The sequence below is a fragment of the Salmo salar genome, chromosome 16, assembly GCF_965601325.2.
Source record: "Salmo salar chromosome 16, fSalSal1, whole genome shotgun sequence".
Lineage (NCBI taxonomy): Eukaryota > Metazoa > Chordata > Actinopteri > Salmoniformes > Salmonidae > Salmo > Salmo salar.
Window position 1 is genome coordinate 14429660 of NC_138306.1, and position 24481 is coordinate 14454140.

General features: G+C 41.7%; 1 protein-coding gene and 1 non-coding gene across 2 annotated transcripts in view; both read right to left on the reverse strand.

Annotated features, from left to right (window-relative positions):
- vac14 (vac14 homolog (S. cerevisiae)) overlaps positions 1–24481 on the reverse strand; it is a 32987-nt gene that overhangs the window by 3877 nt on the left and 4629 nt on the right. The window contains exons 8-10 of the mRNA XM_014148030.3: positions 22665–22802; positions 22286–22429; positions 18480–18543 (exon numbers count right to left, since the gene is read on the reverse strand). Of these exons, the coding sequence (XP_014003505.1) occupies positions 18480–18543; positions 22286–22429; positions 22665–22802 (346 nt within the window). The remainder of the gene's footprint in view (positions 1–18479; positions 18544–22285; positions 22430–22664; positions 22803–24481) is intronic.
- Positions 18859–18929, reverse strand: trnag-gcc (transfer RNA glycine (anticodon GCC)). Its single transcript has one exon. It is a non-coding gene; the product is annotated as a tRNA-Gly (tRNA).

Sequence of the window (24481 nt, forward strand, 5' to 3'; positions counted from 1 at the left end):
CGTTGCTTCACAACTATTTTCAGGTCTCTCCAAAGATATTCGATCGGGTTCTGTCTGGGCTCTGGCTGGGCTGGGCCACTCATGGACATTCAGAGACTTGTCCAGAAGCCACTCCTGCGTTGTCTTGTCTGTGTGCGTAGGGTCATTGTCCTGTTGGAAGGTGAACCTTCGCCCCAGTCTGAGGTCCTGAGTACTCTGGAACAGGTTTTCATCAAGAATCTCTGTACTTTGCTCCGTTCATCTTTCCCTTGATCCTGACTAGTCTCCCTGTCCCTGCCACTGAATAACAAACCCCACAGCATGATGCTGCCACCACCATGCTTCACCGTAGGGATGGTGTGAGGTTTCCTCCAGATGTGATGGTTGGCATTCAGGTCAAAGAGTTCAATCTTGGTTTCATCAGAGCAGAGAATCTTGTTTCTCATGGTCAGAGTCCTTTAGGTGCCTTTTGACAAACTCCAAGTGGACTGTCATGTGCCTTTTACTAAAGAGTGGCTTCTGTCTGGCCACTCTACCACGAAGGCCTGATATCTAGAGTGCTGCAGAGATGGTTGTCCTTCTGGAAGGTTCTCCCATCTCCACAGAGGAACTCTGGAGCTCTGTCATTGACCATCGGGTTCGTGGTCTCCTCCCTGACCAAGACCCTTCTCCCCCGATTGCCCAGTTTTGCCAGATGGAACGCCCTATGAAGTGTCTTGGTGGTTCCAAACTTCTTCCATTTAAGAATGATGGAGGCCACTGTGTAATTGGGTACCTTCAATGCTGCAGAAATATTTTGGTACCCTTCCCCAGATCTATGCCTTGACACAATCCTGTCTCGGAGCTCTACGGACAATTCCTTCAACCTCATGGCTTGGTTTTTGCTCTGACATTCACTGTCAACTGTGGGACCTTATATAGACAGGTGTGTGCCTTTTGAAACGCATGTTGAATCAATTGAATTTACCACAGGTGGACTCCAATCAAGTTGTAGAAACATCTCAAGGATGATCAATGTTAACAGAATGCACCTGAGCTCAATTTCAGGTCTCATAGCAAAGGGTCTGAAAACGTATTTAAATAAGAGATTTAAATTAGATATATATATATATATATACACACACACACACACACACACATATAGTTGAAGTAGGAAGTTTACATAAACTAGTTTTAATGACTCCAACCTAAGTGTTTCAACCACTCCACAAATTTCTTGTTAACAAACTATAGTGTTGGCAAGTCAGTTAGGACATCTACTTTGCGCATAACACAAGTAATCTTTCCAACAATTGTTTACAGACAGATTATTTCACTGTATCACAATTCCAGTGGGTCAGAAGTTTACATACACTAAGTTGACTGTGCCTTTAAACAGCTTGGAAAATTCCAGAAAATGATGTCATGGCTTTAGAAGCTTCTGATAAATGATGTCAATTAGCCTGAGTCAATTGGAGGTGTACCTGTGGATGTATTTCAAGGCCTACCTTCAAACTCGGTGTCTCTTTGCTTGACATCATGGGAAAATCAAAAGAAATCAGCCAAGATCTCAGAAAAAAAGTTGTAGACCTCCACAAGTCTGGTTCATCCTTGGGCGCAATTTCCAAACGCCTGAAGATACCACTTTATCTGTACAAACAATAGTGCGCAAGTATAAACACCATGGGACCACACAGCCGTCATACCGCTCAGGAAAGAGACGCGTTCTGTCTCCTAGAGATGAACGTAATTTGGTGCAAAAAGTGCAAATCAATCCCAGAACAACAGCAAAGGACCTTGTGAAGATGCTGGAGGAAACAGGTACAAAAGTATCTATGTCCACAGTAAAACGAGTCCTATATCGACATAACCTGAAAGGCCGCTCAGCAAGGAAGAAGCCACTGCTCCAAAACCGCCATAAAAAAGCCAGACTACGGTTTGCAATTGCACATGGGGACAAAGATCATACTTTTTGCAGAAATGTCTTCTGGTCTGATGAAACAAAAATAGAACTGTTTGGCCATAATGACCGTTCCTATGTTTGGAGGAAAAAGGAGGATGCTTGCAAGCTGAAGAACACCATCCCAAACGTGAAGCACAGGGGAGGCAGCATCATGTTGTGGGGGTGCTTTGCTGCAGGAGGGACTGGTGCACTTCACAAAATAGATGGCATCATGAGGGAAGAAAATGATGTGGATATATTGAAGCAACATCTCAAGACATCAGTCAGGAAGTTAAAGCTTGGTCGCAAATTGGTCTTCCAAATGGACAATGACCCCAAGCATACTTCCAAAGTTGTGGCAAAATGGCAACAAAGTCAAGGTATTGGAGTGGCCATCACAAAGCCCTGACCTCAATCCTATAGAAAATTTGTGGGCAGAACTGAAAAAGTGTGTGCGAGCAAGGAGGCCTACAAACCTGACTCAGTTACAACAGCTCTGTCAGGAGGAATGGGTCAAAATTCACACAACTTATTGTGGGAAGCTTGTGGAAGGCTACCCGAAACGTTTGACCCAAGTTAAACAATTTAAAGGCAATGCTACCAAATACTAATTGAGTGTATGTAAACTTCTGACCCACTGGGAATAAGATTAAATAAATAAAAGCTGAAATAAATCACTCTCTCTACTTCTACATTCTATTCTGACATTTCACATTCTTAAAATAAAGTGGTGATCCTAACTGACCAAAGACAGGGAATTGTTACTAGGATTAAATGTCAAGAATTGTGAAAAACTGAGTTTAAATGCATTTGGCTAAATCTGTTTGCACTTTGTCATTATGCGTGTAGAAGGGAAAAGGGAAAAATACTTAAAATAAGGCTAATGTAACAAAATGTGGAGAAAGGGAAGGGGTCTGAACACTTTCCGAATGCACTGTATGTGTGTTCGAACTGGCTCCATGTAAATGAATGAGCAAACATTTATCGTGACAGATCCTCCTCAGTTCCCAACATTTATCTGAGCACAGACAAACATCTTCTAGCTTCTTTGCAGGTCTATTCGTTCATTCCACCAAACTTACGACTGCAGCTTTTCCACAATCCCTCCCCCCCTTCCAACCCTGCTGTGCCGTGGCATTCTTCTCTCCTTCAGAAACAGAGGGACCCTTTTCTTCACTGCTAAGCATTGGTGGTTGAGTGGTAGAATTCTCACGCTGCCAGGCCCGGGTTCGATTCCCAGCCAATGCATGCACAACCTTTTTGGAGCTTCTATACTGAACAAAAATATAAAACGCAACATGTAGTGTTGGTGCCATTTTTCATGCACTGAAATAAAAGATCCAAGAAATGTTCCATATGCAGAAATTCGTTTACATCCCTGTTAGTGAGCTTTTCTCTGTTGCCAAGATAATCCATCCAGGTGTACCCTGTGCTGGGGAAAATAAAAGGCCACTCTAAAATGTACAGTTTTGTCAAACAATACAATGCCACAGATGTCTCAAGTTGAAGGAGCGTGCAGTTGGCATGGTGACTGCTGGAATGTCCAACAGAGCTGTTACCAGAAAAATGTTATGTTTATTTCTCTACCATAAGCCGTCTGTCATTTTTAGACAATTTGGCAGCACGTCCAACCAGCCTCACAACCGCAGACGAATCACAAAAGCTTGAAGATTTTGCGAATACATGGCACCAGTCATGAGGCATGGCACAAGCATGACATGTCGTCTCCATGCAAAACAGAGACATCAGGTCTAATTAAAAACAAGGCTTCACTGTAAGTCCTGTGTGGCTCAGTTGGTAGAGCATGGTGTTTGCAACGTCAGGGTTGTGGGTTCGATTCCCACGGGGGACCAGTACGGGAAAAAAAATGTTTTATGAAATGTATGCATTCACTACTGTAAGTCGCTCTGGATAAGAGCGTCTGCTAAATGACTAAAATGTAAATGTAAGTAATCCAATAGCTTAGACAAACAGGTAGGGTTGAGTGGCTCAAAGTAAAGTTGTTGGCTACTGACTAGCATTGCGATTCTACAAGTAGAAACAGCAGGTTCATTGTGCAGCAGGTACAGCTTTTGTTCAAGCAAGAGAAGGAAAGCCTCCCACTGTGATAAGTACCTATCAGCAGTGAGATTCTCAATGCGTTTCATGCATAATAAGGGTTGCAAGGAGCAGTACGTCACTAAAGGTTGTACTCAGGGCTTTGCTGTAATCTAAGCATTGTATGGAGTAGGACACCACATTTTTAGAGGTTGAATGGGTTATACCACTAATCTAAAGGGTTATAATACAATAATATTCATAATAATAAATACAGTCAGGTCCATAATTATTGGCGCCCTTGAGAAAATAATTAAGACTTGGGACATTTTATAATTACATCAATGCTCAGACAAAGATATTTGGTTTAACAAGTAGTAATACATCTAAAAAAGATGGGGCAAAATTCTCACCATGATTTAATCCTCTAGCACCCTCCCCTTCTAAAATCTTTAATGAGATTGGAGAACACGTTGGGAGGGATCTTAGACCATTCCTCCATACAGAATCTTTCCAGATCCTTGATATCCTTCGTCTGCTCTTATGGACTTCCCTCTTCAATTCAAACCACTGGTTTTCAATGGGGTTCAAGTCCGGAGACAGATGGCCATTGCAAAATATTGATTGTGGTCAATTAACAATTTCTTTGAATTTTGATTAGGAGTTTGGGATTATTGTCTTGCTGGAAGATCCACAAGTGTCATCCTCCTGGCAGAGGCAACCAAGTTTTTGCCTAAAATGTCCTGATACTTGTTAAAGTTAATGATGTTGTTGACCTTAACAAGGGCCCCAGTACCAGTGAAAGTAAAATAGCCCAATAACAAAGATCCATCATCATATTTTACCGCTATAATGAGGTACTTTCTGCACATGCGAACGCCCGGTTCAATTCAGTCTTATGTAGCAAAATAAGATGTCATTTTTTTTAAAGTAGGTTCCTTTTCATACAGTTAAAGCAATCATTTAAAGAATTAATGCAGCAAAATGGACAATCAGTATGAGTTACCATTGAGAGCATTCTTTTCACGAAAGGCTGTTCCCAATATGTATAAGAAAGTGAGGGGAGAAATTCCCCAAGAACTCAAGACATATCCAATTTCTCTCACAACAGATATTTGGTCTAGCGTAAACATGACCCCATACATGAGCCTGACTGTTCACTACATATCCAGTGATTGGTCTCATGCCCCATTGTCTTGAGACAACCTATATGCCAGAGAACCATACTGCGGACAACCTGAGTGAAGCTCTCCAGTCCGTGTTGGCAGAATGGGCATTGGATGAGAAGAAAGTGTCCTGTGGCACAACTGACAACAGCGCAAACATTGTAGCCGCTGTGAGGCAGTTGGGTTGGCCATGGCTTAACTGCTTTGAACACAAACTGCATCTGGCAGTCACAGAAGGTGTTGCAAGTCAGAAAAAACACGCAACCCGGGCATTCGACAATGTAGAAAATGATAAAAATAAAGAATCCCTGAAATGAGTAGGTGTGTCCAAACTTTCGACTGGTACTGTATATGAAATTATGCCTATTGCATTCCATAAATGTTTGGCTATTTAAATCAAATAAAATTAGTCCTATTAATTGAATGATGTGCACATTTCATTCTATTAATTTTAGACTATTTAAATCAAATACATGCTACAATTTTTTGTTATCAAGATGTTGGTCCTTGATTAATAAATTGAATAAATCAAATTATATGAAATGCAAGGGAATAAATATTTTAATCCTGCAGGATTGTAAAACACATTGGGGGACCAAACAACAAATGGTCTAAAGAGTTATGGAGAAGGTCCTGGCCCTTCTTTGGACACTGTGTTAACTACCCTCCAGACGAGCTTCAATGCCATACAACTCTCCTTCTGTGGCCTCCAACTGCGCTTAAATACAAGTAAAACTAAATGCATGCTCTTCAACCGATCGCTGCCTGCACCTGCCCGCCTGTCCAGCATCACTACTCTGGACGGTTCTGACTTAGAATATGTGGACAACTACAAATACCTAGGTGTCTGGTTAGACTGTGAACTCTCCTTCCAGACTCACATTCAAACATCTCCAATCCAAAGTTAAATCTAGAATTGGCTTCCTATTTCGCAACAAAGCATCTTTTACTCATGCTGCCAAACATACCCTCGTAAAACTGACCATCCTACCGATCCTCGACGATGTCATTTACAAAATAGCCTCCAATACCCAACTCAAAAATTGGATGCAGTCTATCACAGTGCCATCTGTTTTGTCACCAAAGCCACATATACTACCCACCACTGCGACCTGTAAGCTCTCGTTGGCTGGCCCTCGCTTCATACTCGTCGCCAAACCCACTGGCTCCAGGTCATCTACAAAACCCTGCTAGGTAAAGTTCCCCCTTATCTCAGCTTGCTGGTCACCATAGCAGCACCCACCTGTAGCACGCGCTCCAGCAGGTATATCCCTCTGGTCACCCCCAAAGCCAATTCCTCCTTCGGCCGCCTCTCCTTCCAGTTCTCTGCTGCCAATGACTGGAACGAACTACAAAAATCTCTACAACTGGAAACACTTATCTCCCTCACTACCTTTAAGCACCAGCTGTCAGAGCAGCTCACAGACTACTGCACCTGTACATAGCCCATCTATAATTTAGCCCAAACAACCACCTCTTCCCCTACTGTATTTATTTAGCTCATTTGCACTCCATTATTTCTATTTTGCACTTTCTTCCACTGCAAATCTACCATTCCAGTGTTTTACTTGCTATATTGTATTTACTTCGCCACCATGGCCTTTTTTGCCTTTACCTCCCTTCTCACCTCATTTGCTCACTTTGTATATAGACTTATTTTTCTATATTATTGACTGTATGTTTGTTTTACTCCATGTGTAACTCTGTGTTGTTGTATGTGTCAAACTGCTTGCTTTATCTTGGCCAGGTCGCAATTGTAAATGAGAACTTGTTCTCAACTTGCCTACCTGGTTAACCTCTTATGGCTAGGGGGCAGTATTTTCACGGCTGGATAAAAAACGTACCCGATTTAATCTGGTTTCTAATCCTACCCAGTAACTAGAATATGCATATACTTATTATATATGGATAGAAAACACCCTAACGTTTCTAAAACTGTTTGAATGGTGTCTGTGAGTATAACAGAACTCAAATGGCAGGTCAAAACCTGAGAGATTCCTTTACAGGAAGTGGCCTGTCTGACCATTTCTGGAACTTCTTTGCCATCTCTATCTTTTACAAAGGATCTCTGCTCTAACGTGACACTTCCTACGTCGTCCATAGGCGCTCAGAGCCCGGGAAAAAACAGAATGTCGTCATCCCAGCCCCAGGCTGAAACACATTATCGCCTTTCTCAAGTGGCCGATCAAGGGACTGTGGGCTTAGGCGCGTGACCTGGCTGCCCCCGTCTTTGTGATTTTTTCCTCTGTTTGCCGAAAAGGAGATTCCCGGTCGGAATATTATCGCTTTTCTACGAGAAAAATGGCATAAAAATTGATTTTAAACATCGGTTTACATGCTTCGAAGTACGGTAATGGAATATTTAGAATTTTTTTGTCACGAATTGCGCCATGCGCACGACCCTTCGTTACCATTCGGATAGTGTCTGGGACGCACGAACAAAACGTCGCTATTCGGATATAACGATGGATTATTTTGGACCAAACCAACATTTGTTATTGAAGTGGCAGTCCTGGGAGTGCATTCTGACGAAGACAACAAAAGGTAATCAAACTTTTATAATAGTAAATCTGATATTGGTGAGTGCTAAACTTGCCGGGTGTCTAAATAGCTAGCCCGTGATGCCTGGGCTATGTACTTAGAATATTGCAAAATGTGCTTTCACCAAAAAGCTATTTTAAAATCGGACATATCGAGTGCATAGAGGAGTTCTGTATCTATAATTCTTAAAATAATTGTTATGCTTTTTGTGAACGTTTATCGTGAGTAATTTAGTAAATTGTTAGCAAATTCCTCCGGAAGTTTGCGGGGGGTATGCTAGTTCTGAACGTCACATGCTAATGTAAAAAGCTGTTTTTTGATATAAATATGAACTTGATTGAACAAAACATGCATGTATTGTATAACATAATGTCCTAGGTGTGTCATCTGATGAAGATCATCAAAAGTTAGTGCTGCATTTAGCTGTCTTCTGGGTTTTTGTGACATTATATGCTAGCTTGAAAAATGGGTGTCTGATTATTTCTGGCTTGGTACTCTGCTGACATAATCTAATGTTTTGCTTTCGCTGTAAAGCCTTTTTGAAATCGGACAGTGTGGTTAGATAAAGGAGAGTCTTGTCTTTAAAATGCTGTGAAATAGTCATATGTTTGAAAAATTGAAGTTTTTGTATTTTTGAGGAATTTGTAATTCGCGCCACGCCCATCATTGGATATTGGAGCAGGTGTTCCGCTAGCGGAACGTCTAGATGTAAGAGGTTAAATAAAAAGGTGAAATAAAAATAAAATAAAAAATATGACGGGTATTGATTGACGATCGAGACCACAAGCATTTAGATCAGTCATGGCAGGTCAATGTTCTGCAAACGGTCAATACAGCACTGTAGCCTGTGCCCAACTTCAATGATATCCAATCTGGGGAGAACTGTGTGACAGTGTCAGTCAAGCCCATTTTACAACTTTTAACAGGACACACGCAACGACTCAGAGCTATATAACATTTTTTAAAAGATGGGCAGTGTATTACAGGACAGTTAAGCTGCCCGTTGTCTATAACTGCTATTGTTTCAGTCCACTATCATAGGCTATAGCACTCGCCAAAGTTAAGCTATAAGGTTTTGAATAAGAAACACCATGTTTCTTAACCTCCCTGGGCAAGGTGGGACGCTTGCGTCCCACCTAGTCAACAGCCAGTGGAATTGCGTGGCGCGAAATACAAATACACCATAAATGCTATAACTTCAGTTTCTCAAACATATTACTATTTTACACCATTTTAAAGATAAGACTCTCGTTAATCTAACCACATTGTCCGATTTCAAAAAGGCTTTACAGCTGTGAGTGTGACAAAATAAAAGCAGGGCATTCTACTGGAGTATTTCAGAACTTGGACACTGTCTCGTTGGCATAACGTGATATCCTAATTTGAATTTGGTGCAGGTCATGTTCTTCACATTACAGTCTCTGGTAAACACACACTATAGCAAATAATATCTAAATTTGTCACATGCACAGGATACAGAAGGTGTAAACGGTACAGTGAAATGGTTAGTTGTGTAGTGGAGTCTTTGCTAGCTAGCTAAACAATTACCCATTATCCCAACTCATGTTACTACCATGCATTAATCTGCAGGTAGGTGAAGCTAACCAATTAGGTTCAATGTTAGCTAGCTAACATTGGGCTATATCTAGTAATGCAAATGGCTTTCTGAGATACGAACAATATTACTACACAGATCATACACGTAACGTTAGCTAGTGAGCCAGCCAGCTAACATTAGCTAGCTAACAGTACGCTTTAACTTCCAATGTTCGCTAGCTACTCTCTTACCCGTATACATGATGAACGCTTCTCCCTCTGTCACGGATGCCATGGTTGCCCTTAGTTTGAAGATGTAATCCAGTGTTTTTATGCAACAGCCTTCTGTGTGTTCTCCCTCATATTTGCAATCAAAACGCCAGAATTTTCTCCATCTCTACATATCATACTCTGCTTCCACTGGGCATTTCACCGATTTCAAAACTCGGTCCTCCAGAAAGTGGAGATTTGTAACACTTTTACAGTTCTTCGTGATATCTTTCAAAAAAGCATAATTAGAAAGGTTTACCTACACATACTGAGCAGCTAAATGTTAGACAGAAGCATGCTACATGGCACATGAAAAGTTAATGAAAGCCACCACTGGTGTGTGTGATCAAAAAGCTCATGTCATCTGACTTAATGTTCCACATGTTTTTAAGCATACAATATAGCTCAGTATTTCTATCATTTATTTTGTACAGCATTTTTTTTTCTCATCTTTATCAAGGGTGCCAATAATTATGGACCTGACTGAATATGTGATGGGTTGTATGGGATACATCCTAACGGTTTTATAGACTACATCCTAAGGGTTGTCTAAGTACTTGGATAGTTGGAGGTGGACTGTGGTACTCTTCAGGCCAAGGCGGTGTGTCACCGTGGACACAGTGGAGCAGAACAAGGGTCTTTGGAACTTCTTACGAGGTCTCATAGGGAAGAGAAAGCTAACTTGTGGTTAATCACATATGAATGCTAAATGCAGGCCAAGTGAGGGCACACCGAGCAAAGGGAAATCATTCCAGACGGTTGCCATGGCCACCAATACGTAAAATGCATGAATGCATGACAAAATCACTTCAGATTAAAGTGTCTGCTAAATGGCATATATTTCTATTAAGACCAGTCTGGATATATTTTATTTTCTAGGACATCTGCATTAATTCTGAACATGCGTCCAGTGAATATTGGGATGCCCACAGGGAAGATGTACATTTGAAATACAAATACATATTGTTAATTAAAATCTCACCATTTACAACTAATACAGCTGCGGAGGGCAGTCTGACAATCAAACAGCACTTTGAAATATAAATTGATGAAACTGATCAAATGTCTAATTACCAGAGGTGGGACTAAGTCACTATTATTCCAGTCACAAGCAAGTCTCAAGGTCCGAGTCTCCAGTCGAGTTCCAAGAAGAACAGGCTCGAGTCAAGTGCAAGTCGTGCATTCTAACAGCAAGTCAAGTAAAAAAAAAAAAACGATACATGCCATGACAAGTTCAACTACCAATCTTTATTTGAGGCTACCAGACAGAACTTTATGACTTTGTCTATAACACATTGATTGTAATAATTACATTTTAACAAATTCAAAAATGTCAGCTTCATAAGTGAATTTTCAATTTCGACATACCAAAAGACCAGTAGCTAAGCCTCTGCTAGTAATTGTTGCCTGATGCCCCATTGCTGGTAAGTTTGCAAAGTAAAGAGTTCATTTTTTGATTACCAAAATGTTTTGCCGCTGGATATTTATAGGAAATCAACTATCCCTACAATTTAACGTTGGCGCTGCACCTGATCCTATTGCTGTACAGCAAATCAGCACTCTGTTTGCTAGCTCAGTGGTTCTCAAACTTTGACCCGCGACCCCCAAAAAAAGCAGTGGTTCAAAGCTTGCGACCCCCCCCCCCCCCCCATATGCGCACACAATCACTTCTCAAAATGTAGCTGATCATTACAGCCATAAACGGTGAGGGATTTTCTAAACGTAAGATGCAGAAATAAACTGCGTTTTACACCTGCATTTGCAGTTGAAAGTCATTCATGTTAGCAGCCAACATCAACCATATGTCACTTCTCTGGAGTCCAGAGCAAGCAGAATCATGTGGCCTACCTGTATGCAGTGAAGGTGGCAGGATCAGATGGTAAGCATGGTCTGACTGAGCGCTATCACTTTGGAGGGCCACCTCCCTGCAGAATGCGTTTTGCAAACTGGGGAGCCCTTTTCTTCCTAGCTAATTCCGTAATTAGCCAGAATGTTATTCATCCCATAATATTGAAGGCAGCGCAATGTTACAGCCATCTTTACACATATTACTAGTAGTCACAAACTAGTCCCATCAGAAATATGAAAATGATCAACGAAATCACCAGGTAGCCTATTATTGTTCTGGCAAAGATGCCCCAGTAGTATAATATAAACGTAGGCCTACTCAGTTTTTGTCAGGCAAAACAGAGGAAATGAAGCAAGTGCTTTCTGGTCACTAATCTCTGGATATGCAAGCCCACCTTTGCTCACCAATGCTGATTACCTCTCATTGGTTAACAATCAAGATGCACAATTTTTGGATTCTGAAGCACAGGCATGCTTGAGACAAATTAGTACAATACTGAGAGGCTTATATTACAAACCCGATCAAATAAAATGTTGTGTCACATGCTTCTGCCTAGAAGGCAAGCATACCGGGGTCTCCTCTTCAATGTTGAGACTAGTGTTCTGCGGGTACTATTTAATGAAGCTGCCAGTTGAGGACTTGTGAGGAGTCTTTCTCAAACTAGACACTAATGTACTTGTCCTCTTGCTCAGTTGTGCACCAGGGCCTCCCACTCCTCTTTCTATTCTGGTTAGGGCCAGTTTGCACTGTTCTGTGGAGTAGTACACAGCGTTGTACAAGATCTTCAGTTTCTTGGCAATTTCTCGCATGGGATAGCCTTCATTTCTCAGAACATGAATAGACTGACGAGTTTCAGAAGAAAGTTCTTTGTTTCTGGCAATTTTGAGCCTGTAATCAAACCCACAAATGCTGATGTTACAGATACTCAACTAGTCTAAAGAAATTGTATTGCTTCTTTAAATCAGGACAACAGTTTTCAGCTGTGCTAACATAATTGCAAAAGGGTTTTCTAATGATCAATTTGCCTTTTAAAATGATAAACTTCCCTCTGTACGGCTATGTAGATATCCCATTCAAAACCAGCTGTTTCCAGCTACAATAGTCATTTACGACATTAACAATGTATACACTGTATCTCTGATCAATTTGATATTTTAAGTGCTTTTCTTTGAAAAACAAGGGAATTTCTAAGTGACCCCAAACTTTTGAACGGTAGTGTGTGTGTGTATAAACTCAGCAATAAAAGAAAACGTCCTCTCACGGTCAACTGCGTTTATTTTCAGCAAAAAGTAACAGTCAGTAAAAGTAACAGTCAGTAAAAGTAACAGTCAGTAAAAGTAACAGTCAGTATCTGGTGGCCACCAGCTGCATTAAGTACTGCAGTTTATCTCCTCCTTATGGACTGCACCAGATTTGCTAGTTCTTGCTGTGAGATGTTACCCCACTCTTCCACCAAGGCACCTGCAAGTTCCCGGAAATTTCTGGGGGGGGAATGGCCCTAGCCCTCACCCTCCGATCCAACAGGTCCCAGACGCGCTCAATGGGATTGAGAGCCGGGCTCTTCGCTGGCCATGGCAGAACACTGACATTCCTGTCTTGCAGGAAATCACGCACAGAACAAGCAGTATGGCTGGTGGCATTGTCATGCTGGAGGGTCATGTCAGAATGAGCCTGCAGGAAGGGTACCACATGAGGGAGGATGATGTCTTCCCTGTAATGCACAGCATTGCGATTGCCTGCAATGACAATAAGCTCAGTCCGATGATGCTGTGACACACCGCCCCAGACCATGACGGACCCTCCACCTCCAAATCGATCCCGCTCCAGAGTACAGGCCTCAGTGTAACACTCATTCCTTGGACGATAAACGCAAATCCGAAGATCACCCCTGGTGAGACAAAACCGCAACTCGTCAGTGAAGAGCACTTTTTGCCAGTCCTGTCTGGTCCAGCGACGGTGGGTTTGTGCCCATAGGCGACATTGTTGCCGGTGATGTCTGAGGACCTGCCTTACAACAGGCCTACAAGCCCTCAGTCCAGCCTCTCTCAGCCTATTGCGGACAGTCTGAGCACTGATGGAGGGATTGTGCATTCCTGGTGTAACTCGGGCAGTTGTTGTTGCCATCCTGTACCTGTCCCGCACGGTGTGATGTTTGGATGTACCAATCCCGTGCAGGTGTTGTTACATGTGGTCTGCCACTTGGAGGACGATCAGCTGTCCGTCCTGTCTCCCTGTAGCGCTGTCTTAGGCGTCTCACAGTACGGACATTGCAATTTATTGTCCTGGCCACATCTGCAGTCCTCATGCCTCCTTGCAGCATGCCTAAGGCACATTCACGCAGATGAGCAGGGCATCTTTCTTTTGGTATTTTTCAGAGTCAGTAGAAAGGCCTCTTTAGTGTCCTAAGTTTTCATAACTGTGACCTTAATTGCCTACCGTCTGTAAGCTGTTAGTGTCTTAACGACTGTTCCACAGGTGCATGTTCATTAATTGTTTATGGTTCATTGAACAAGCATGGGAAACAGTGTTTAAACCCTTTACAATGAAGATCTGTGAAGTTATTTGGATTTTTACAAATCATCTTTGAAAGGCAGGGTCCTGAAAAAGGGACGTTTCTTTTTTTGCTGAGTTTACACACACACACACGCGCAGGGGTACAAGGTATTTGAGGTAGATATGTACATAAAGGCAAGGTAAAGTGACTAGGCATTAGAACTTGGAGGGAAGTATAGAGTTGAACGCTGAGCTATAGTCTATGAACATTAGGACCGGGACCAGTATCGTGATACTCATTAGTATCATGGCAAGGAAACAAAACACGAAGCGGTTTTACCTTTAGGGAAAAAGCCTGAATGTTGGACAAACATTATGTTGCCATCCAGAGTCAGTTATTTATTTTCCATGCTATAGCACACAATATTTTACATACAGTAGGTTTTTAAAGGAGCCAAGAGTGTGGTTGCTTTGTGTTCACATTTTTTGAGGAAAAAAATATTGCGATACTGGTATTGTCCCAGCTCGAATGAACAGCACTCACAACTATTTCCCTTCTTGTCCAGGTGGGCGACGGCAGTGTGAAACGCAATTGAGATTGCATCATCTGTGGATTGTTGAGGTGGTATGCAAATTAGAGCGGGTCCAGGGTGTCTGGGATGATGATTGTGTGTGTGTGATGACCAGCCTTTCAAAGCACTTTATAATTATAGATGTAAGTGCTGCAGGGCAATAGTCATTTGCTCCCGAGTGGCGCAGCGGTCTAAGGCAATGCATCTCAGTGCAAGAGGCATCACTGCAGTCCCTGGTTCGAATCCAGGGTATATCACATCCGGCCATGATTGGTAGTCCCATAGGGTGGCGCACAATTGACCCAGCGTCGTCCGGATTTGGCCGGGGTAGGCCGTCATTGTAATTAAGAATTTGTTCTTAACTGACTTGAATAGTTAAATAAATAAGATTGAAAATGTCCGTGAAGACACTTACCAGCTGGTCTACGCATGCTCTGAGAGCGAGCCCTGGTATTCCGTCTGGCCCGGCGGCCTTGCGAGTGTTAACCTGTTTAAAAGCTTTACTCACATCGGGAACGGAGAGAGATCACACAGTCATCAGAACAGGGACTTTCATGCAGGACTGTTTTCCTTGAAGCGAGTATAAAAAGGCATTTAGCTCATTTGGGAGTTCTGAGTCACTGGGCATCTCACGGCTGGGTATCCCTTTGTAATCCATTATCTTCTGCAAGCCCTGACACAGAGGAGCGTAGGAGCCCGGTGTAATAGAATTCCACCTTGGCAGGTAGCCTAGCGGTTAAGAGAGTCGGGCCACTAACTGGAAGGTCGTTGGTTTGAATCTCCGAGCAGACTAGGTGAACAATCTGTCGATGTGCCATTGAGCAAGACACAGAGTGACTTACAGGAGCAATTAACCTGTTATGGATAGGGGGCAGTATTTTCACGGCCGGATAAAAAACGTACCCGATTTAATCTGATTATTACTCCTGCCCAGAAACTAGAATATGCATATAATTATTAGCTTTGGATAGAAAACACTCCAAAGTTTCTAAAACTGTTTGAATGGTGTCTGTGAGTATAACATAACTCATTTAGCAGGCCAAAACCTGAGAAGATTCCTTACAGGAAGTGCCCTCTCTGACCATTTCTTGGCCTTCTACACTCTCTTTATTGAAAACTGAGGATCTCTGCTGTAACGTGACACTTCCTACGGCTCCCATAGGCTCTCAGAAGGCGGCAAAACGGTGAATGAAGCCTTTGGAGCCCCTGGCTGAAAAACAGTAGCGCATTTGTATAGTGGTCGATCAGAGAACAATGAGACTGGAGGCGCGTGCACGAGCCGACACCATGTTTTTATTTTCTGTCTTTGAACGGAAACGACGACTCCCGGTCGGAATATTATCGCTTTTTTACGAGAAAAATCGCATAAAAATTGATTTTAAACAGCGGTTGACATGCTTCGAAGTACGGTAATGGAAAATTTTGAATTTTTTTGTCACGAAACGCGTCGGGCGCGTAACCCTTCGTCACCCTTCGGATAGTGTCTTGAACGCACAACAAAACGCCGCTATTTGGATATAACTATGGATTATTTGGAACCAAACCAACATTTGTTATTGAAGTAGAAGTCCCGGGAGTGCATGCTGACAGAGAACAGAAACGGTAATCCAATTTTTCTTATAGTAAATCTGACTTTGGTGAGGGCTAAACTTGGTGGGTGTCTAAATAGGTAGCCCGTGATGGCGAGCTATCTACTCAGAATATTGCAAAATGTGCTTTCACACATAAAATAATTATTATGTTTTTTGTGAACGTTTATCGTGAGTAATTTAGTAAATTCACCGGAAGTGTTCGGTGGGTATGCTAGTTCTGAACGTCACATGCTAATGTAAAAAGCTGTTTTTTGATATAAATATGAACTTGATTGAACAAAACATGCATGTATTGTATAACATAATGTCCTAGGAGTGTCATCTGATGAAGATCATCAAAGGTTAGTGCTGCATTTAGCTGTGGTTTTGTTTTTTTGACATAATATGCTACCTTGAAAAAATGGGTGTCTGATTATTTCTGGCTGGGTACTCTGCTGACATAATCTAATGTTTTGCTTTCGTTGTAAAGCCTTTTTGAAATCGGACAGTGTGGTTAGATAAAGGAGAGTCTTGTCTTTAAAATGGTGTAAAATAGTCATATGTTTGAAAAATTGAAGTTTTCGGATTTTCGAGGACTTTGTATTTCGCGCCACGCCCATCATTGGATATTGGAGCAGGTGTTCCGCTAGCGGAACGTCTAGATGTAAGAGGTTAAGGTTAACCTCTCTAGGGTCAGTGGGACGAAATCGTCGTAACAGCCAGTGGAATCCTGTGGCGCGTTATTCAAATACCTTAGAAATGCTATTACTTCAATTTCTCAAACATATGACTATTTTACAGCATTTTAAAGACAAGACTCTCGTTAATCTAACCACACTGTCCGATTTCAAAAAGGCTTTACAACGAAAGCAAAACATTAGATTATGTCAGCAGAGTACCCAGCCAGAAATAATCAGACACCCATTTTTCAAGCTAGCATATAATGTCACATAAACCCAAACCACAGCTAAATGCAGCACTAACCTTTGATGATCTTCATCAGATGACACACCTAAGACATTATGTTATACAATACATGCATGTTTTGTTCAATCAAGTTCATATTTATATCAAAAACCAGCTTTTTACATTAGCATGTGACATTCAGAACTAGTATACCCCCCCGCAAACTTCCGGTGAATTTACTAAATTATTCACGATAAACGTTCACAAAAAACATAAATTATTTTAAGAATTATAGATACAGAACTCCTCTATGCACTCGCTATGTCCGATTTTAAAATAGCTTTTCGGTGAAAGCACATTTTGCAATATTCTAAGTAGATAGCCCGGCATCACAGGGCTAGCTATTTAGACACCCACCAAGTTTAGCCCTCACCAAAGTCAGATTTACTATAAGAAAAATGTTATTACCTTTGCTGTTCTTTGTCAGAATGCACTCCCAGGACTTCTACTTAAATAACAAAATGTTGGTTTGGTTCAAAATAATCCATAGTTATGTTCAAATATCCTCTGTTTTGTTCGTGCGTTCAAGACACTATCCGAAGTGTAAAGAAGGGTGACGCGCACGACGCGTTTCGTGACAAAAAAATTCTAAATATTCCATTACCGTACTTCGAAGCATGTCAACCGCTGTTTAAAATACATTTTTATACCATTTTTCTCGTAAAAAAGCAATAATATTCCGACCGGGAAAGCGTGTTTACGTTCAAAGAGAGAGAAAATAAAAACATGGGATCCCCTCGTGCACGAGCCTCAGTCTGATGGTCCTCTGATCGACCACTTACCAAAGGCGCTAATGTGTTTCAGCCTGGGGCTGGAATTACATCATTCAGCTTTTTCCCGGGTTCTGAGAGCCTATGGGAGCCGTAGGAAGTGTCACGTTACAGCAAAGATCCTCAGTTTTCAATAAAGAGAGCCAAGAAGCCCAAGGAATGGTCAGAGGGCACTTCCTGTACAGAATCTTCAGGTTTTTGCCTGCCATATGAGTTCTGTTATACTCACAGACACCATTCAAACAGTTTTAGAAACTTTAGGGTGTTTTCTATCCAAAGCCAATAATTATATGCATATTCTAGTTACTGGGCAGGAGTAGTAACCAGATTAAATCGGGTACGTTTTTTATCCGGCCGTGCAAATACTGCCCCCTATCCCCAACAGGTTATAGAGTGTCTGCTAAATTACTAAAATGTATAGCGTCCTTTTGCATGTTTGATGTCTCGGAGGTCGTAAATAAATAGGCAAATATATAAAATACAAAATGGTAGGCTATATGTAGACTATTAAAAAAATACTTTTTCCCCCATTCAGTTTAAACCTCACTTTGAAAACTAGCTTGCACAATTTTGCACAATTGTTTTTTTGCAAGTCGATGCTGCGGCTGTCTCTGGCTGTGTGAGAGCCAAAATGAGTGACAAAACCTGGCCAGATAATTTCAAGTTGAGTCTTGAGGCTCCAAGTCAAGCCATTTTATTTATCAAGTCGAGCCTGAAGTCAAATTTGTGACCTTGAGTCCAAGTCATGTGACGAGTCCACACCTCTGCTAATTATTAACTGCACAATTCAAAATCACTTAGCACATACCTTGTGGGAGTGAAGAAGCAGATGTTGCTGAAACCCACAGACTCCTGTGACGCGTTGAGCATATCTGAAATCAGAGGTTGTTTAGAGTCAGAGCCATCAAAAAGCCCTTTCAAGCTAATGTGAATACTGGGTGCACCACTACGTGTAAATTATACATTGATTCTTGGCAGTGATCGCATTGAATGACCGAGAGCAATGTATTTACTGTAGCCTATAAATACTGTGCACTGGAAAACCATCAGAGGACAAGCTAAAAATAGACAATTCTGTGTGGAAATGCATTGTAACTTTAATTGAATATGTTCACGGTACAAGTCATAGCAATGCCAAATGTGTAACCCATTTATACAAATCCACTACCAGCGCAAAAGGAAATGCATGCATTGGCCGGGAATCGAACCCGGGCCTCCCGCGTGGCAGGCGAGAATTCTACCACTGAACCACCAATGCTTTACATGCTAGAGTTTCCCTGCGTATGGCTTAAAAAGGAACTGCATCCCACAAAATAATCCAGCCAGAGAGTGGCCACCAACCAGAGTGAAGGGGAGGAGCACAGCAAACAAGTGACTGAGCGCGTCTCAAAGCAGGACGGAGGACTTTCTCAACACAGAGACTCAGACTGAATGAGCATGTATAACAAAAGGTACATTGAGAACAGGCCGCTGGAGTCTCACGGACTTTATGAGTACCTTAAATACTCCTGCTGTTGAGCTGCTATTGGTCAGGGAGAGGGGTGAGTTACCAGTAGCCTAACGTGATAACCGGCTGATGGCTGCTCATGGCACATTCTTCATGTGCCACTCACCATAGCTGGCGGGCAGACCAACATGTGCAGGCGGGGGAGGGTACAGCTCAGAGCGCATTAGGAGAAGAATGACTCATCACCCTCCTTCCCTCACTGTTTCCCCTCGAGGCAGTACTCCCCTCTCCGGCCAACCCCTTAGTGACGTGGCTCTCGGCCTCGTTCAAAAGAGCAGGATACACCCTACCCCCATCTAAACATGGGTGGTTCAGTGGTAGAACTCTTGCCTGCTGTGCAGGAGCCGGGCGGTCCGGGTTCGTTTCCCAGCCAATGCATAATACCTTTTTTAAGAGCTTCCTCCTTCCGATAATACTGTATAAACCAAACATTGAAAAGGCACAGTTGTGAAATATTACATATTTATAAAAGCTATATTCTCTCCAAATGCTGTCAGTGATTTGTCAAATACAATTCTTATCAGGCTAAACAGAGGCACAATTTCGATAGCATAGCTCTGTACTACAGCTACGAGCAAGGATCCACTTGAGCCACAGATGTGGATATTATTGGGTGTATGTCTGAATATGATTAGCTCCAATCTATACAAAAAGCACTTTCAACCATTAACAGTTGGGCAAATAAATACAGAAAGACAGATATTGGTATGTATGTAAAGACACCAAATAACCAATATACCCAGATAAATAGGACAGGATATGTGACAGTATGTATGAGAGTCAGGCATACATAGAAATGCACATGGATAGTATTGGACTAGAGTTTGCTAGCTAATGCTGGCTAGCTAGCAAATGACGATACATCAGTCACGGGTCCACAAAATCATGCAAATGGTACTGAACTCAGTACCAAAATCATGTTTTGACATTGTAGTGGCTATTGGTGTTTTGCTTGTTTTTTTTGTTTTTTTAACTTAGCGACATTGCGAATATCATCGTTTTGGCATTTAACTCTGATCTAACTAGCTGCATCTAATCTGGTTTCGGCATGTTGACTGACGTCCCAAATTCCCACGAGATACCGCGAGAATTTGCACACTCACGGATACGGAGCCTCAAAAATAAAAGAAATCCGGGCATGGATTAGGAGCCACTCCCAATTTAAAACTAGATATTTCTTTCACTGGCCCACACACAACCATGTCAAAATGAAAAAAAGTCAATAAGTACTCAACCCCTTTGTAATGGCAAGGCACATGACTACCTCATCTCTGTACCACACACATACAACTATCTTGAAGGCCCTTCAGTCGAGCAGTGAATTTCAAAACAGATTCAACCAAAGACCAGGGAGGTTTTTCAATTACTTGCAAAGGGCACCTACTGGTAAATGGGAGAAAAAATAAATATATAATAAAAACAGACACTGAATATCCCTTTGAGCATGGTGAAGTTATTATATTTTGGATGGTGTATCAATACACGCAGTCACTACAATGACACAGGCATCCTTCCCAATTCAGTCGCCAGAGAGGAAGGAAACCGCACAGGGATTTCACTATGAGGCCAATGGTGACTATAAAACAGAATTTAATGGCTGTGATAGGAGAAAAATGAGGATGGCTCAACAATGTAGTTACTCCTCAATACTAACCTAAAATGACAGGGGGGAAAGGAAGCCTGTGCATAATATTCCAAAACATGCATCCTGTTTGCAATAAGGCAATAAAGTCAAACTGCAAATAAAGTGGCAAATATTTTTGAATACAAAGTGTTATGTTTGGGACAAATCCAACAAAACACATCACCGAGTACCACTCTTCATATTTTCAAGCGTGTGGTGGCTGCATCATGTTGTGTGTAAGCTTGTCATCAGTAAGGACTATGGAAGTTTTTTTAGGATAAACATTTTTCATAAAAATGAAGCGCTAAGCACAGGCAAAATCCTGGAAAACCTTGTTCAGTCTACTTAACAAATACTGGGAGACAAATGTACCCTTCAGCAGGACAATAACCTAAAACACAAGGCCAAATATACACTGGAGATCCTTACCAAGACAACACTGAATGCTGATGAAAGGCCTAGTTAAAGTTATTACTTAAATTGTCTTGAAAATCTATGGCAAGACTTAAATGGCTGTCTAGCAATGATCAACAATCCACTTGACAGAGCTTGAAGAATCTCAAAAAAAGAATAATGTGCAAATATTGAACAATCCAGGTGTGCAAAGCTCTTAGAGACTTACCCAGAAAAAATAAATCAACTGCAATCACTGCCAAAGTTAATTCTAACATGTATGGACTCAGGGGTGTGAATACTTAAGTAAATGAGAACTGTATTTAATTTTCAAAAATTTCTAAAAACATGGCATTAACTTTATCATTATGGCGTATTGTGTGGAGATGGGTGAGGAAAAACAATTTAATCCATTTTGAAACCAGGCTGTAACAAATTGTGGAATAAGGGGTATGAAAACTTTCTGAAAGCACTAAATGTCCCACAGCCCTCTGAGGTCAGAGCAAGGGACTACAATACTACGGGGTCTGGGGAGCAGTTGTAGTAGAGGGTTAAATGCCTTGCTCGAGGGAAAAACGGCAGAAGGCATCTAAGATTTTACAACAGGACCGTCACAACCCTAGTCAGTTCTCCTCCGGGTCTTTCTCACTTACAACCCCCGAGCGCCACCCCCTGCTATTAAAACAGCAGGGGGCGGCTCAACCACGCAGGAAAAAACCCCAGAACCAATCAACGCGTCGGCTCAATGTCTGAGTGAATACTGCATTTAAAAAAAAATATATTGTTGCACGGTATTTGAAACTTCAATACTTTTTCAATACTAGAACAATGACTACAAAATTGACAATGAGCAGGGTGATCAGAAGAGAAAAAGGTCAACATTTTGACACTGGCCCAGACCTAAGGCAAAAAAAAAACATCCCCTTTTTCGAATTGAGTCACAGCAAACTGCTGTAAACAATAACAGGATTTGGGAATAAAATTGCCTTGATTCAATTCTCCTCCCTGTTCACCTTGGACTTAACAACCATTCTTGTCATGCAGGCCAATTTGGACACAACTTAAAACGAAGCATCAAGTGGTAACTTACCGTTAGTGTCCCCCTCGGTCTTTGGCGGGCTGTCTTCTCTGGGTTGGCTGTCACTGCTTCCAGTTTCCTCTTCATCCTCATCATCTTCAGGGGTCACCAGCTTCATCAGGCTGTGGTTACAGGCACTGGCAGCTTCTTTGGTGCCTGGACAGGATCGGTGAAGGATACAAACCTCCCGAAACAGAGCTATGGTGCCATCTGGTGACCAGATTTGATATAAGCGAGCACTTGCTCATGCTACTCCTAGCATACAGTACAATACACAACCACGTTGATCTGTGATAAATGCCTAATAGTTACCATTCTTTGCTAACGCATCAAGTTACACATTCCATCTGACACCGTGGTGTTTCTATACTAAGCTTATGATGAAGGATACTCTTTTTGCGGTCGTCATAGGACAGGCAGGGCAGGACAGCAGTCAGGATGCCGGAGGAGTAGGGCAGGACCACCCTCCCTGCCAGCTGGATAAACTCCCTCATCCACGTCATGGCTGTCAACTGGATTAGGTCATTGGCTAGAAGGACAGAAAGAGAAAGTCATTCTGGGGTCAGGTGGGGACTTTGATAAGATAGAGAGAACTTGGAAATGGTTCTGTGATAACTTGTTAAACATTCAGGTGGATTTCAAATCATTCCTGAACTTTCAACCTTCATTCTGTTAGGGATAACTGTGACTAAGTCATATTGTTGTCTAATGGATAGGGAAAACAAGTTAACAGTCAATTTAAAAAGAGAAGATAGTTAAAGCAATGCAAGCTCTCCCTGCCATTGATATCAGATGTCATTGCAGCATTAGAGCAGATCAGTTCTCATTTCTTCATTGGCGAATGAGTCACACTATCCCTGTGATGGTTATAGTGTGATGAAAGCTCAATGCTGGGTTCCTCTTACACACACTAAGCCCAGCTACCATCTATGGTCCTGTTTATCGGTTTTCTGTAAAAACGCTAAGAAACAATTATAAAATTCCATGTCAATTTACAAAGCAGAATAATGGTCCTATTACGTATGCATGACGGCTTGGGGAGGGCAATTAAGTTAAGTTATCTACCGCAACCCTTTACAGACATAGAACACAGCTACAGTAACATGTCAATAGAGACAATTGATAACTTTTCAGACATAAGTGCCATATCAGGTCTGTAACTTTTCAGACAGTATAATTCTGCTCCAGCATAAAATGTTCTGTATTTTTTCCCTAACAATAAACATTGCTAATTGATTTGCTGCTGTGTTGTTTTATGGTATTGTAGCTAGATGTGTTTTATTTTACTAAAATGTCTTAGTAAGTCACGATATTTAAACATTAAAGTACTTTTTTTTAGTAGAGTGGTCAATGCTCAGGCAAGCAGGCTGCACGCAATAGCTCCCGATTATTTGATTGACAGCTCTGGTTGCCTAATGATCAATTGTACCATTTTGAAAACAGCATTCCTTTACAGACAAGTAAAATGTCAGTTCACATCACCAGATAAGGTTGTGTTTCTGCATTTTTTTTTAAAAACAACCTAGTACAGCCTACACTAACAGAAAAACATGCGGTTGGGCTTTCAAGGGGCCACATTCCATTATGTCTGAAAAGCATTATCGATACAGGCTACCGGTAGCCTGCTGTAATTTAATATTTGGCAAAAAAGAAGAGTAGGCTACGCCATGCTCGCAAGACTGGCCCGAAGACATCCGTGCAATGAATAGGCTAGGATATTCTACACGCAACAGACCAAAGACACACTTGAGTCATTAGCGAAGAGAGAGCAGGCAGAGCAGGCAGGCCAGTTAGGGAGAGGGGCAGAAGCATGCTCATATGCAGATTACCAAAACATCGAACAATGTCTCATCTTGCATGCCTTGCAAATTCACCAAGTAGCCCAAAGTGCAACTCTTCCTCTGGTTTTATTTGAATTACACAAATTCCCCAGGCCTTTATAGCCTATAACACAGAAAATATTATTTTGTGGTAACTGAACTGTGATTTTAATTAAGTGGGGGGGGGGACTAAAATAGTTTTTAGTTTAGGGATTTTTCTTAACATTAAGGATCCCAACTTCATTTTAACGTTTAAAAGTTCACACCCCTAGTTAGGCTACTGAAGTTGTCATCACTTGACCGCCTGTCTTGCTGACAGTGTGCCTTTGTGGCTGGGCTATTTTACTGTTATAAAAAGAAGCTGTTACCGTGTTCCAACACACATGCT